This window comes from Vitis vinifera, chromosome 6 (assembly GCF_030704535.1).
Source record: "Vitis vinifera cultivar Pinot Noir 40024 chromosome 6, ASM3070453v1".
In the NCBI taxonomy this organism is placed as follows: domain Eukaryota; kingdom Viridiplantae; phylum Streptophyta; class Magnoliopsida; order Vitales; family Vitaceae; genus Vitis; species Vitis vinifera.
Window position 1 is genome coordinate 3,788,758 of NC_081810.1, and position 15,761 is coordinate 3,804,518.

General features: G+C 34.6%; 2 protein-coding genes across 2 annotated transcripts; both read left to right on the forward strand.

Annotated features, from left to right (window-relative positions):
* Nucleotides 1-1,799: 1,799 nt before the first annotated feature.
* LOC100267348 (probable pyridoxal 5'-phosphate synthase subunit PDX2) lies at nt 1,800-11,673 on the forward strand. The gene is made up of 7 exons (XM_002285059.5): nt 1,800-2,262; nt 2,379-2,506; nt 2,948-3,035; nt 3,174-3,247; nt 3,821-4,012; nt 11,219-11,316; nt 11,386-11,673. The coding sequence occupies exons 1-7, from the start codon at nt 2,211-2,213 to the stop codon at nt 11,510-11,512; spliced, it is 759 nt and encodes a 252-aa protein (XP_002285095.1). The 5' UTR covers nt 1,800-2,210; the 3' UTR covers nt 11,513-11,673.
* Nucleotides 11,674-11,780: 107 nt separating this feature from the next.
* Nucleotides 11,781-14,639, forward strand: LOC100265658 (uncharacterized). Its single transcript, XM_002282232.5, has 2 exons — nt 11,781-13,548; nt 13,673-14,639. The coding sequence occupies exons 1-2, from the start codon at nt 13,179-13,181 to the stop codon at nt 14,407-14,409; spliced, it is 1,107 nt and encodes a 368-aa protein (XP_002282268.1). The 5' UTR covers nt 11,781-13,178; the 3' UTR covers nt 14,410-14,639.
* The last annotated feature ends 1,122 nt before the right edge of the window (nt 14,640-15,761 follow it).

The window sequence follows — 15,761 nt, forward strand, 5'->3', positions numbered from 1 at the left end:
GTTACTCAAGATCAACATAAGTTCTAGAACATAGATTTGCATTTGAAGCCTTTTTATTTTATTTATTTATTATTTGAGATTCTTAGTTACCATCTACTGAATGAAAATTAATTAATTTAATGTCCTAGAGTTTCAATTCATACTACTTTGTTAGATTTGTCCTAGGGTAGGTCACATTGGAGATAACCATGACAACTAGTATCAAGGGGTTCTAAGAATCACTAACAAACTACCATACCATCTCTTATTTCAAATTCCCATGGGGGAGTATTTTAATATTGTAATTTATGCTTTAGACCATTCTTTAATTCCATTGTTAATTCATTTACCTGTTATTTTCCATATTCTTTAACTTTAGGTCTTCACGTTTCACTTCCCAAGATTGGTTTTGGCCTTTTATGGAGATGTTATCACTTACATAATCTATATAAGAAAAAAAAGACATCATTATTAAATCAAAAGAACTTGAAATGATGCTCAGATTTAATGCATAAAAAAAACCAAACCGAAATAGTTTTTTAATGTTTTCTCTTATGTACTCACTAAACAACTCCCAAAATAAACTTTTCTTCTTAAAACCTAAAAATAATTGAGTTTATATAGTTAAAACATACATATATATATATACATACACATATATATATATATATATATAAAACAAACGTAAATGACCTAATTAGTTATCAAATCCATGAATTTTGAGTTATTTATACTCTTCTCAAGAGTTCAAACGTTGTTTTCAATGAAGCACTCCATGCCTTAATGGATATCTTAACTCTATGCTGATGTTAGTGGATTATCAAAATAGCTCTTAAAAGCTTAATACTTGGCTGTAACAATATTGTTGCTCTTAATCATTTGAACAAGTTACCTAAATGATGACGATCATACGTCATAAAAAGATTAATCTACTTTCACTAGACGCCAATTAATTTTTTGATGAGTTGGCCAAAACTCAATCCAATAATTAGTTTCAAAATTAAGGTCATGGGTTCGAACCCCTCTTGAGCTTGATGATGTATTATGAAATGATGGTGGTTGATTGCCATAAAATGCTTTGATCTACCTTCATTGGAAACTCATTTGATTTTCAAATTAAATGGTCAAAGCTCGATCTAAGACTTGAGACTTTATTATAGAGAAATAAGATAGAACGGTGACTACATTCTTATATCCTTTTTGAACTGAATAATAATATCACTTTTATATTTAAATCTATAAGATAATTTTAAGACTGTTTTATAAGAAAAATTACAAAATATCCTTTAAAAATCCCTAAATTGAGAAAATGACCCAACATTTGAATGTCTTAAGACAGATATTCAAACGTCTTTAGCAAGATTTTTTTAACATTTGGAGGATGTTGGAACATCCTGCATGATGTTCGAATGTTCATAGCTTGTTTGTTGCACCCATCTCTGTTTTTTGATATTTTCCTAAAAATTTCACCTATTACTCTTACAATAACCATATCTCAATATGTAAGAACACCCATTGCATTCATATCTCAAACTTGAATTTACTTTGAAATAGCTTGATGTCGACTATTAATTCACAAGACCATTAGAAATAAGATATATTAGACTAATTGCAATTATGAAACAAAATTATTGACCTAATATCATATATCAACACAAATAACTTTCACTTTCTCAAGGAAAAAAAATATCTTATGTCCATCTTTCCCTCAAACACTACCCATTTTTCCTCTTTTTATTTTTCCATACTTTCAAACATAGTTCTATTTCTAGAGAATCTTTGCACCATTATTAATGTAAATGTGTCACCTTGTTCTCTTTCTCCTTCGTCTAATTAATCCTCATGCTCCTTCATCTTGCTTTGACGTAGTGTGCAATGTGAATGTGAAGCAGGTACCCAAAAAAAAAAAAAATCTTGGGCATTTCTTTCTATTTTTCCGTTTTGGAAAAAAGAAAGAGAGAAATGAAAACGACCCAATTTCCAAAATGGAAAAAGGGAAAGTTTTTGAGGGCCCGGCGGCGGAATATGGCGCAGACATTGCCACGCTCTAAACTCACATAAATGGGCCTCAGCCGCTATCTCATATTCCATAACGACCACCATAGGAAACGAAAGGCCCAAGGGTGGGAATTGGGATCGTATTTTAATTTTTCCTTTTGGCGTCCCTCCTCTCTCTGTTTCAACATCAGCGGTCTCGCAGGGCCGGCTTGTGCTTCTCACTTGCCGCCAACATGGCTGTGGGCGTTCTCGCTCTACAGGGGTCTTTTAACGAACACATAGCAGGCATTTCTCTCTATTTTCGTGATGTTCTTTCTGTCTGTGAAAGCTCTCAACGTGTTTCTTTTGTTAATGTTTCTCTTCCTGGATTTTGATTCATTTTTTCATCTTACGTTTCGCAGCGCTGAGGAAACTGGGGGTTAAGGGTGTGGAGATAAGGAAGCCAGAACAGCTGGAGCAAGTGGGCTCCCTTATCATCCCTGGTGGAGAGAGCACCACCATGGCCAAGCTCGCTGAATACCACAACCTGGTCTTCCCACTTTCTCTATTTCTTCATATATTTATATTTGTTTAATTCGGATTATGGGTACCGATGAGGACCGGAAGAACATATTCCTTATTTATTTATTTATTTTGGGTGAATCACGTGATTTGTGGAACAGATTCTCGTTGTTACTGCAACGAGAAAGATAACTTTTTTTTTTTTTTTCCTTTCGGTCTGTTTGTTTATTGAGAAAATGGAAAAAAAACAAAACTTTGGATGGTACTTGGCATTTTGTTTTGGTTTGCAATAGATGTGTTGCTCAGGACTCAAATGAAGTTGGACGGGTACTTGTGTTAGGCTCAGTTGAGTAGAGTAGAGGCTGTACAGCTGATTCTTTCTGTAATTCCAAAGCAATGAGTCGAATACTTTTTTTTTTTTAACCTTTCGCAGCAGCCAAACAAAACTTAACCTTTTTTTTGCTTCCAGTTTCCTGCTTTGCGAGAGTTTGTTAAACTTGGGAAGCCTGTTTGGGGAACCTGTGCAGGACTTATCTTCTTGGCAAATAAGGCTGTTGGTGGGTGTTCCTTTCTTTATTCTGCTTGTTGAAATGCACCTATAATTCTTTTAACATAAATTTTTCAATATTTTTAATGATTTAAGAAGCAAAATGGCACATAACTTTTCAAATTGAAATGTTGGAACCTTTTTCCAGGACAGAAAACAGGTGGGCAGGAACTAGTTGGGGGCCTTGATTGTACAGTTCACCGGAACTTCTTTGGCAGTCAGGTAATGATATACATTCTGTGTCCTTGACTTCGTCTTACTGTCACAAAGATAAAATGTTGTATTGAAAACATGCAAAAAAATTAAAAATCAAACTGATATGTTGCTTTTATGCAATGTAGGTACGTGAATATGGCACATGCATAGAGAGTTGGATTCATAAATTGTGGATTATTAGGAATTGAGGAAATGACAATGTATTTAAAGAATATGATATCACACAAATTCTTTATAAAAAGTTTTAGATTTAAAAACAATTTTTTTAATGAATTACTTGATACCTTTAGGCTTGATGCTGCTTGGTGAGTTCTTCTATTGGAAACTTAATACAATTGTTGACAGTTGTAAATTTTTTTATGAATCTGGTCTTCACTTTATATTTTTATGTCATTCTTTTTGAATTCTATTAGACTGTATGTGTAGTTTGTAAAAGACATATACTGGCAAGGGGCCAAATTATTTTTAGACCTACTTTAGTAATAATAATTGAATTGTATTTATTCTGGTTAGCCGTTAGTGGACTTTTGCCAAATTGATTTACGATCTTAGAAAAATCCCATGTTTTTTCTTTTTCAGATTCAGAGTTTTGAGACACAGCTTTCTGTACCTGAACTTGCAGCCAAGGAAGGTGGTCCTGAAACTTTCCGAGGAGTTTTCATCCGCGCTCCTGCAATCCTTGAAGTAGGGCCGAAAGTTGAAGTGCTGGCTGATTATCCTGTCCCATCTGGCAAATTGTTCGATTCAATATCTGCTCTAGAAGCCCCACAGGTTCGTTCTTCCTTCTACTATTTTTTTTTTTGGCCTGCAATATATAAAAGGGAAATTCAGTGTGCTAACCGATAACCTCTTACATCCTATTTGTCTTGTTAGTGGAATATAAGTGCCCCGTTACTCTTCATTCAGGTTGTACTTGGTCATGGTGCAACCATGTCTTTTTTTTTTTTCAATAGGCAGAATAAAAGTAAATATATAACAAAGTGCCTAATGAAAAGGGGGCACAAGCCACACAACCCATATTCACATGTGTACAGTTCATACAGAGAAAAGGCTATGCAAACCAAACTAAGCTAGCACTACTCATACCAACTAGACAACTTCCATATTATTTACAAAGTCTACAAAATAAAGTTTTACATTGTTCTTGTAACCATCTATGGTCATGCAAAAGGTTTTTGGGAATAGAACTTTTAAAGCCAAAGTTGATTGTTCTATCCCTTCCAATATTCTATTTTTGTGATCTTCTCATATAGGCCAAAAAAAATACAAAGGGATAAACCTTCATATCTTTTTAGATCAGCTCTAACAAAACTGTTATGCAAACTGAATAAAATGTCTCTAATTGAATAGGAAGAAATTAGGAGACATTGAACAAAGTTAAAACTAGAGAACATAAACTCGAGGTCCACTTGAAATGAAAAGAATTGGATTTTAATTCCTTTATCCTGTTTATTATAGAAGGGAATTGAAATGAAAATAATTCTTTTCTTTGTTTGGTGTTAAAAAGAGACAGAGAAGATAGACACCCAGGATGAGGTAATATGAAATGAAAACATAAATTATGCCAAAATTCAAAACAAATTAACAGAAATCGGAAAATACACCGGATACTTAATAAAGGAATTTAAAGAAAATGAACATAAAACTTTATATTACATAACTTAAAAAACATACATATTAGGAGAAACAAGGATAACGAAATATCTTACAATGGTAGGGATAGGAAAGCTTTGAAGAAGGCTTTGGGCTTGAAGGCTTACATGATGAGAGAGAAAGAAGAGAGATGGAAGAGCTTAGGATGGAAAGAAGAGTGAAAAATTGAATTGTGTTTACAACTGAGGATCAAGCCTCCTTAAATAGTTGAAAAAGGAATCATAAATAGTACAAAGTGGACGACAGGTTACTGTGCACCATTTGACTCCAGCTAAAAAAAGTAACCATTCGTGAATGAACAGTGAATAGTAAAATTGACTTTTCACTGTAGCAATCTTGACTTGGAAGAAAGGTAACCTTGGGACTAATTCAAGGTTTCAAGATGAACAAGAAGTTTGCTGATACCATCATCATCAGCAAAGCTCCTGAATGGATCTTAGATGGTAGTCTTCTCCCAACACAGCATTATATTTCTTTCTATTACCAAAACAAAAGACCAACTCTATTATCCAACCCTCTTGAACAATCCGATATTTGTGCCGAGCCACTTATCAAACAAATCAAGCATTGGAGAGCTAGGATTATTAGCACAGATTTTGAAGCTTATCCGAAGAATATGAGCTATCTTATTGTTGTAGATTCCTCTCATCAGATCTTCTGCAGTAAGAGGATTGATCCTCTACTAACCAAACCTGCTACTGAAGATATCTAGCTGCTTATGGAGCATCGAACAGATTATATTCTCCCTTGATGTCTCATTTTGACTTTCCACCTACAAAAATATTTTCCACCGACAAGCTTTAAGTAGTCAGCACCGAAAGCAATTTTGTCTAACAAGCATGTGACTCTATAGTTCTTAACTAGCCTGGTACTCCAGCTTTCCTCCACCGAAAGCAAGATTCGTCTACCAACAAGTTAAGATTGTTATAGTGAAAAGTCAATTTTACTATTCACTATTCATTCATGGATGGTTACTTTTTTCCAATGTTTTCAGAACCGAAAAAGTTACCAGTTCACGGTTCACTGGTCGGACCGACGGTCGAACCGTTATCGAACCGGTGACGTCATAAATATATAATTTATATATTATTAAAATTAAAAATAATTATAAAAATTTTAAGATATATATGAATAAATTAAACATCAATAATATTATTTTATATCTTTGATATTATCAAATTAAATCATATTAATATTTTAAATTTTATTAAATGAAATATGTATAATATTTAAATGTGAATATATAAAAAAAATGAAAATTTAAACTAATTTCATAATTTTTAAAAATATTATATTATTTTTATTTAATATTATAAAAAAAAATTAAAATCTAATATATGTTGTTTTGTTTGGCATATTAGATAATAAAATACATGTAGCCGAGTGGTGTCCTAGGTGGACTACAGTACAGGGGTGGTCCAAGGTTCAAACCCTCTTGTTGGAATTTTGTTATGTTTTTTTTCGTTGATATTTAGCAATCCCACATCGGAAAATGAGAGGAACAAGGAGTCAAATGACTCCTATAAAAGCCATCCTCAGCAAAGGCTTTACATGGTCTTGTGGGCTCAAAACTCAGCCCACAGTAATTGGAGTGGGTATGTGGGCTGTGTCATAAGACAGGCCCAACATGTGCTTTAGTAAAAATCATTTAAATTTTATGGAATCCTTCCTTCCATGCTTACAATGAGAGGGTAATATTTTCATTTTATAATTTTTTTTTTAAAAAAATTAAAATCATTTGAACAGGTCAGTTCCCTTGGAACCGTCCGGTTCGTCCGATTCACCGGTTGAACCGCTGGTTTGAGCGGTTCAACCCCGGTTTGATCTCAATCCGGTCCAAATGACCGGATCGGACCGGAACGGTGACTGGTTGACGGTTGGACCGGCCGGTCCGGTCCGGTTTTTAAAACATTGCTTTTTTCAGTTGGAGTCAAATGGTGCACAGTGACTTGTTGTCCACTTTGTACTATTTATGATTCTTTTTTCAGCTATTTAAGGAGGCCTGATCCTCAGTTGTAAACACAATTCAATTTTTCACTCTTCTTCCCATCCTAAGCTCTTCCATCTCTCTTCTTTCTCTCTCATCATGTAAGTTTTCAAGCCCAAAGTCTTCTTCAAAGCTTTCCTATCCCTACCATTGTAAGATATTTCGTTATCCTTGTTTCTCCTAATATGTATGTTTTTTAAGTTATGTAATATAAAGTTTTATGTTCATTTTCTTTAAATTCCTTTATTAAGTATCCGGTGTATTTTTTGATTTCTCTTAATTTGTTTTGAATTTTGGCATAATTTATGTTTTCATTGCATATTATATATATTACTATTTTAACCTAATTGTAAATATAATTGATTCAAAATTGTGAAAGTAATAAGTTAATTTAAGAAAAATTAGAAGAAATATAACTCATATGAAGTTCTTAATTTACTAAACAAGGAAAAATTACTCATGTTGTTTAAAAAACTTAAAGGAAATATATTAACATTTGAAATAAATTCTTTGAAAAAATTTTACCATTAAAAACTTGTGAAAGTAAAAAAAAATAAAAAATGTTGGATGGTGATTGAAAAAATAAATAGAAGAAGAGAGACAGAAAAGAAACACACACATACAAGTTGTAGGAATGAAGATAAAAGATAAATGCAGCGTTGGAAAAGAGAAAGTTGTGACTTGACATATAATTTAATGAAATCCAAATCTTATGAAATTCCACCCCTTTTATAAGGAATTGAAAATTGAATTTTTTTTTTGTCTTTTTCCCTTTATGAATCTCTCAATTCCAAACACTTGATTTGAAGATTTCAAATCAATTCTTTTCTTTTTCCATCAAAATCCCGTAATTATAAACACAGTGTAAATGAGTGAAAAAAAAAAAAAGATTTAGACAAAGAAAAAAAAGTTCTTGGCTGCTGGGTGTTAGGTTTTTGCTTTTGGAGAAGAGCTACCTTTGCTTAAAGCCTAAACATACCATTAGAGTTGGTGGATAAAGAAGAAGAATGGGTGGAAATAGACATTGATGAAGGGGATGATAAAACAATTATATATGGTGATGATTCCTTAGATGATCCCACTAGTGACAGTGATGGTGATACTAAAGAGTGAAAACTAATTTGATGGAGCCATGACTCATGAGAGAGTGGGATTTTGGAAAAGAAAATGTAGAAACTATTATGACAAACAATACATTTTTTTTTAAATTATAAATTTTATGATTTTCTTATTACTCTGTTTTTATGTTATTTTATTAATATTTTTTCTAATTTTTGAGATTTTTTTTTTTGGACAAGTTGAGGTTCATGCCTTCCTCATTTGATTGAAATGCCTCAATTTAGCCCTTTTAAAACATTGTTACCAGCAGAAAATCTTTTTGTTTTTTTTTGGAGTAACAAAAATCCTCACCACCCTTTCTAAGGGCTTTTCAAACACTTGTCCCACAAGCTTCTCTACTCTCTCTAGAGCACCAACCTACAATCATCTTCCCATACTTTCCAACAATTACTTCCCTACAAAAGCTATCATGCCCAATTGCAAATCCCCAAAGCCACTTACCCATCAAAGCCTTGTTTTAGAGGCACAAGGATCCTAATACCTAAATCTTCAAAAACCTTTTCTGAACATACAGAGGACCACTTAATTAGATAAATCTTACTTTCTAAACTGTCACTTTCCTACACATCAAAGCATTGTTAAGAGGAGGCACAAGGATCCTAATGCCTAAACCTTCAAAAACCTTTTCTGAACATACAGGCAACCACTTAATTAGATGAATCTTACTTTCTAAACTGCCACCTTGCTATAGACAGTCTCTCTGGATCTTCTCTAGATCACATCTCAACTTTTTAGGAATTGGGAAAATTGACATATGACAAATTAGTAGATTAGGATTACAAAAATTTACATATAATAGATTAACAGACAAGGAAGAATGTTCTTAGCAAAGTTAATCTTCCCCCTTTAGATAAAAACTATCTTTTCTAACAAGTCAACTTGCTTTTGAATCTCTACTCAATAGAGACCCATATTGGGGCTGCCTTGAATGAAGCACCTAAAGGTAATCCCAAACACTTAAAAGGAAGCCTTCCTAGATTACAAATGATTAGTCAATCTCTCTATACCATCCACCCTTCCATCAAGGATGGGTTCACTTTTCTCCTAGTTAATCTTCAATTCAGATACTTCCTCAAAACAAAGGAGAATCTACCTATCATGTGGTGGCAGCTCATTATTTGCCTCAGAATATTAAGGTATCATCTGTGAACAAAAGATATCTCCACCCTCTCACCTCTGACTCCTATCTTGAAACCCAAGTTGAGGCCTTCTTCACCTGACTTTGAATAAAGCAACTTGACACCTCCCTTACAAGAATGAATGGATGGGGAAAAGTGGATCCTCTTGCCTCAAATCTCTAGAACTTTGAAAGAAACCTGAAGGAGGTTGTTATTACAGGCCATAACTTGTTTTCTTCTAATGTATGGACAAAAAATTATTGAACTAAAACCAGGTGGTGTTTCCTAAATGCATATTTTGTCTTTAGTGCTAATTTCTCTTCCAGCTTCTCTCTCTTATATTTTTTTTTCAAAACATGTAAAAAGCCTCAAGAGAGCTATATGAAGGAACCCAATTGCTGTTTCATGCAGAATGGAAATGTCTATGCAATACACTATGTACTATGGAATGTGGAAGAGTAATGTATGTTTGTTTGGATGACACAGTTGGAATTTGATGATTTAGTTTCAAATGTAAGATTTTTACTTATCTGCCTTTTTAATGAAAATTTTTGAGGCACAAATGCCCTTTGCTAAAATCCTTAAAGTACCCTTCAACATAAAAATGTCTGGTCTTCTAGTATCGGTCATTTATCCTATATCCAAAGTTCTAGAGCCGGACATATACTCTATGTCTAGACATCGGGAACCTGACATTGCAAGAGTGTCCGGTCTTCTAGGATCGGACATAGTTGCAATGTTCGACCTTCTAGGCTCGGACACCATGAGTTGCTTTTTTTTTTTTTTGTGTGTTTCTCCATTTACACTTCACCTTTTAACAATTTTTCACTTTTAAACCACTTCTAAATTCTTTCTAATTACTTTTCAACCATTTTAACAAGCTTTTTGTCAAAAATTATATATGAATAAGCCCTAAAAGATATCCTTGTTGTATGTTATATGGATTCAAATAAAAATGTATAAAAAAGTTCAAATTAGCTATGAATATACCTACAATAGTCTTCTAATATCAAATCAGCTTCAAACAAGATGATTTGTAGCTAGGTTTTGTGGTTGGAAAGAATAAGTTGAGAGAAAAAGGAAGAAGAAGAAGAAGAAGAAGAAGAAGACAAGTTTAGGGGGAGAATAATGGGAATGGTGTTTTGGGTATTTTTAAATTGCAGGGTGGATGTATTAATAAGTTTTTAATGTTTAGGTGGATGTGTAAATAGGGTGGATGCAAATATAATTTCCCTTTTTACTTAGTCTTTTGTTTTTTTCTTCTTTCCAATACCTGGAAAAGGTTGATGAAAATGTTATTGTGTATGGTGAGTTTGAGAGTTTGAAAATCCTTAAGGGTGTTTAATGATTTTGGTGCCCAAGCAGCATAAAGAATAGCTGAGGTTTGGGGTTTTTCCATTGTTGAAAATAGAAAGAAAAGAAAAGAAAAGAACTTTCCATTAATTGAAATATGAGTTTCCTACAAGGCAACAGATGCTTGACAGGAAGGGAATGGCTGTGCTGGCTCCATAAGTTTTTATTGAAATGGATAAAATTCAGAATCTGATGGAAAAAGTAGAACCTGAGGCACTAAATGCCTTCCCCAATTCAACCTGTTGAGAATCAACGCTCCAACTTGGAATGGTAGCTTCCAATCCTACAGGAAGAAGGATTTTTCATGTGGTCTATTTTGCATTTTTTATCATAATCATGTAGATCACCTTTCAGGTTTAGTAATTTGAAACCCATCTTAGCATTATGTCAAAAATTTAAACAAGTAGGAAAAGGCCTGTTTCTGTCCTAGGATGTGGTTCCCAACAGTTTGTCACTCTGGATATATTGAGGCTGTTCCGATCCTGGCTTCAGATGTACTGGGTGCAGTTGCCTGTTACCAAAATTTGTAGCGAAAATCAACTTCTAATTCAATGAGCTTTGGTGAAAAGCCGCTGAAGTCTCTGTGGCATAACCAAGTGCAACCATTTGGTTTGGAAATAACTAGAGCGCCTCTTAGCTAACATAAAATAGTAGACAATATGCCCCTGAAAATGACTGTTGATTCCAAGGATGTGACTTAATTCTGACATTATCTTTCTATTAATTTCTTTCTGGTTTGTGTTTCAGGAGAATGCTGGGTCTGAAAAGAAAGTGATTGTTGCTGTAAAGCAAGGGAACTTGCTAGGGACTGCCTTCCATCCTGAATTGACTGCAGATACCCGATGGTAAATGTTTTTCAATCAGTAAATATATCTCCTAATCTCATTCATGGTGCTAAGCAGTTGTCTGTGCAGGCACAGTTACTTCTTGAAGATGACGAGTGAGGTCGGAGAAGAGGCCTCAAGTAGTATCTCTGTGGCTGGAGGTGAGGACACAAGTTCCAATGAGCAATTGGGGAATGATCTTCCTATATATCAATAGTAGCCATGAGAAAACTAATTAGTTATCTTTGCAACATCCTTATTATTTTGAAATTTATAGTTGCCTTCTATTTATGATTTCTGTAATAGGTCAGTCCGTATTTGACTGGAAAATTCTGTTTGGTGGGTTGGTTTCTAAGTGGATTCCTCTTATGTTTACTAGATGGGGCTTGTAAATATTTCAGTAGTTTACAATGCTCGAGGTGCTATTGTTTGAGCTTCTGAGTTACCTCATTAAGGTTTTGGGCAGTCCTAATCCCATTCCATTACCAATCCACACATAAAAATCTAAGATGGTCCAAGTGTAACAGGTCATCTTTGCAGTTGAGATTTTCAAGGTCTTATTTAGCACCCCTGTTTGATGATATTCATTCAGGTTGATGAGCGAAAGAGATAAAATCATTCATATAAAAAGATAAATACATAAGTTTTAATATGATTTGATTAATCGTACCTACAAATATGGATGAGAAGAATCATTCAATTAATAGGAGATAAAAGATAGATACAATTATTGAGCATTAAAACATCTAAAGTTTTTCTGTTCTATCCTTTACATTTATATCATGAATCATGAATTCTCATAGTTTCACGATTTACATTTTCTTCTTGGTTACATAATTTTTCTTTCATGGCTTAAAATCTTTGTAATAATTTTTTATCGAATAAAAATAAATGTATTTTTACAAGAAAATAATAATAATCTATATAATATTTTTTTTTACTAGAATGAATATCTATCAAATAGGAATTTGAGCAATAAACTCTCAGCATGGTCCATTCTCATGGCACAAGCCCTTCAGGTATGATCCAACAAGGGTCCATTCTTTGCTGATTACCGTTCAATGGTGTCTTTTACTAGAGCACGGTAGACGATTAGAGCAAATGTCACCGGGAAGGTAACCTCGGCAGTGCCATGAGGCTGGGTCAGCTAGTCGACAGGTTGGAGTGTCATTACATCAACCAGAATTGACTTTGATTTTGATATCTGGGGTGGGTTCATGCCATAAATAATTCTGAGAGCTTCATCTCAAAGGAAGTACTTTAATCTTGATGATCAGTCAAGTGGTTTTGGGTTCTAATCACATGAAAGCTGCGTCACCCACACGTTAACAGTAGCGGAACTTAGTACATTACAAACGAGGTTTATGCCCCCCATGGCTCCGAAGGATCCATAATTGTAGGGCTGGCAAGCTTCACAACCAGTTGCCCATTTGCCCCTTCCATTTTTCCAGGACTAGCTGAATAGGTTTCTTTAAAATTCAGGTGACTTGTAGTCCCTTCTTGGAAAGGAGAATAATAATCAAACAGTTACAATTTTTAAAGCAGGGGCTGTAATGCATTTTTGGAAGCTTGCTTGACGCTTTCCATCAAAGTCAAGCAAACACATTCTTAGCTTTTAGAAGTCTATATATATATATGACAAAATACATATAAATCCATAGAATAATGGTAGAAGAGCTGTTTCTCAACTGGTTATTCATATTGAGAAGAGGATTTACAAGAATTGTGCAGCACTCCGTGGCCTGGATTTCACTAATTCTCCCTTATAAAATTTGCCTCTGGCCTCTTCCCTTTTCCATCTCTCTTCTCCATTCTTGTAGAATACCTGAAATATTCAACTGGAGAAGGGACATAAAGGAGAGAATTTTAGTTGCGTGATAAACATGAAGATGCAGAGAAGAAATCCTCGTCTTTTGGTGGCTTTCTTTGTTGTACTCGCTGCCATAGAGGCCACCTTTGTCCTGGCTCAAGGCAACGGTAATGGGAATGGCAACAACAACGGGAACGGAAATGGGAACGGGAATGGAAACTCAAACAACAGGACGGCAGCCGAGGAAGCTGCTTCAACTAATTACACAATGTTGTCATCAACAGCAAAAGGGCAGGAGCGCGCTTTCTGCAAAGCCAGAGGAGCCTGCTACTTCAAGACCCTCGTGTGTCCGACAGAATGCCCACAGCGGAAGCCCAAGAAGAACAGGAAGAAGAAGGGTTGCTTCATTGACTGCGGTAGCAAGTGTGAAGTTACTTGCAAGTGTAAGCCTACTTATCTACTCACTTAATGATGTTCTTCCAGCCCTACAAGTACTCATGTCCCATATACCAAAAACCATTTCCTATTTCTCTGTGTTTGACATTACGAATCCATGCCTTTTTGCAGATAGAAAAGCAAAATGTACTGGATACGGCTCTCTCTGTTATGACCCTCGATTCATTGGGGGTGATGGAGTGATGTTCTACTTCCATGGCGCAAAGGGAGGAGACTTCGCCATTGTATCAGACGATAACCTTCACATCAACGCACACTTCATCGGAACCCGACCTGCAACAAGAACCCGCGACTTTACATGGGTCCAAGCATTCTCTGTCATGTTCGACACCCACACTCTCGTCATTGCCGCAGACAGGGTTTCTCACTGGGACGATGACGTTGATGCCCTCATAGTAAGGTGGGATGGGGAGACAGTTACCATTCCCACAGATGGAGAGGCCGAGTGGAGGGTGGATTGTGGAGAGAGAGAAGTGGTGGTGGAAAGAACTGATGATACTAACAGTGTAAGGGTGACGGTGGGTGGACTCGTGGAAATGGATGTGAGGGTGACACCCGTTGGAGCAGACGAGAACCGGGTCCACAACTACCAGTTACCAGCGGACGATGCATTTGCTCACTTGGAAACGCAGTTTAGTTTTAAAAACCTGACAGAAAGCGTGGAGGGGGTGTTGGGCAAAACTTACCGTCCAGGCTATGTTTCCCCAGTCAAGAGAGGGGTCCCCATGCCCGTGATGGGTGGGGAAGACAAGTATAGAACTCCATCCCTGTTTTCACCGCTCTGCAAGCTCTGCAGGTTCCAACCACAAGTTGGTCTCACCTCCGCTCAGGGTGTATCTGAATACTGATATTCTATCAAAGAAAATATATATATATATAAAAAAAAAATGCTCTTTGTGTTTGGATTGTTTACAAAAATAAGGGCTCTTAAAATGCCCATTGGGTATTCGTTTCATGTAAGAAGTATGTATGTATGTTTACAACAGGAAGCAGTTTCAAAGGTAGAAGCTCCTTGAACTGATCTTTTTGTTGAACAAACACCAGCAAAATGCACCATAAATCCTCTTTTAATTAATCAGATGGGTTTAAGCATTATTCGTGATGGACGTGAATTTAGATCTTCTAATGGACATAATATTGAATGTTTGTGTTTCTACTCTGGGGATGTCAAGAGACATACTACCGTATCAAAAGTCATGAACGAGTTCTAAAGACTTGTTTACTCTTCTAGTTGCTTTCTTCTTGATCTATAATGGACAATCTTCTCACCGTTTTTATTGTTTAACAATTTAAATCCTCTAAAATTAAGATGTCTAAATCTTAAATGCTAAATCCAACAAGATTTAAGACATTTTACGATATCATTTTCAATGTTCAATGAAGATATTCAATTTTTTATTGGTGTATTAACAATTAAATTGACATATTGATATTTAATTGAGAGATTTTGATTTTTATGCGAATATCATAATAATTTTTTTATAAGAAATGAATGAAATTTGAAATAAATTAATGTCTTCTATTTTTTTGATAAATCCAGACTTCATCTTTACTATTTATTAGAATTTTGGATGTATCCTTAAAAATGCTATGGTCACTTTGCAATTCATCAAACTCCACAAACACATTTTTTGAATCCACATGTATGATTACTTACTCTAATCTCTTGTTATCATGTATTTTTCTCCCCTCTTTCTTCTTTGTGCACCAACAATGAAGTAGGTTTTTCTTGACTTTTCTTTTTTAGATTTCTCTTTCATTATGTCCCAACAAATAATTAGATGTTAATTTCAAGACTTTCATATTCAAACTTTCAAATCTAAGGTTATGTTTGATTTTGGAAAATTTGAGGAAAATACAAAAAAAAAAAAAAAAAAAGAGAAAAAGTAGAAAGAAAGAAAGAGTGAAGGAAAATTAAGAAAAAAAATTAAGTCAACTTATTAATTTTTATATGTTACGTTAAACTCGTTTAACTTATTTTGACTTTTTTTTATATGAAGATTAAATAATTTGAAATATTTTTAACTAATTTTAATTATATTTTATTTACTTTTGTGTTTTATACGATAAAACAAAAAATAAGATCATTTTCCTTAATATATTTTTTGCTCTCCATGAACCATGGTGCAAGAGTTTGAAGACTAACCTTAATTTTCTAATTTTATCAACTCATTTGGGCGTGTTTTGTAATATTTTCCTT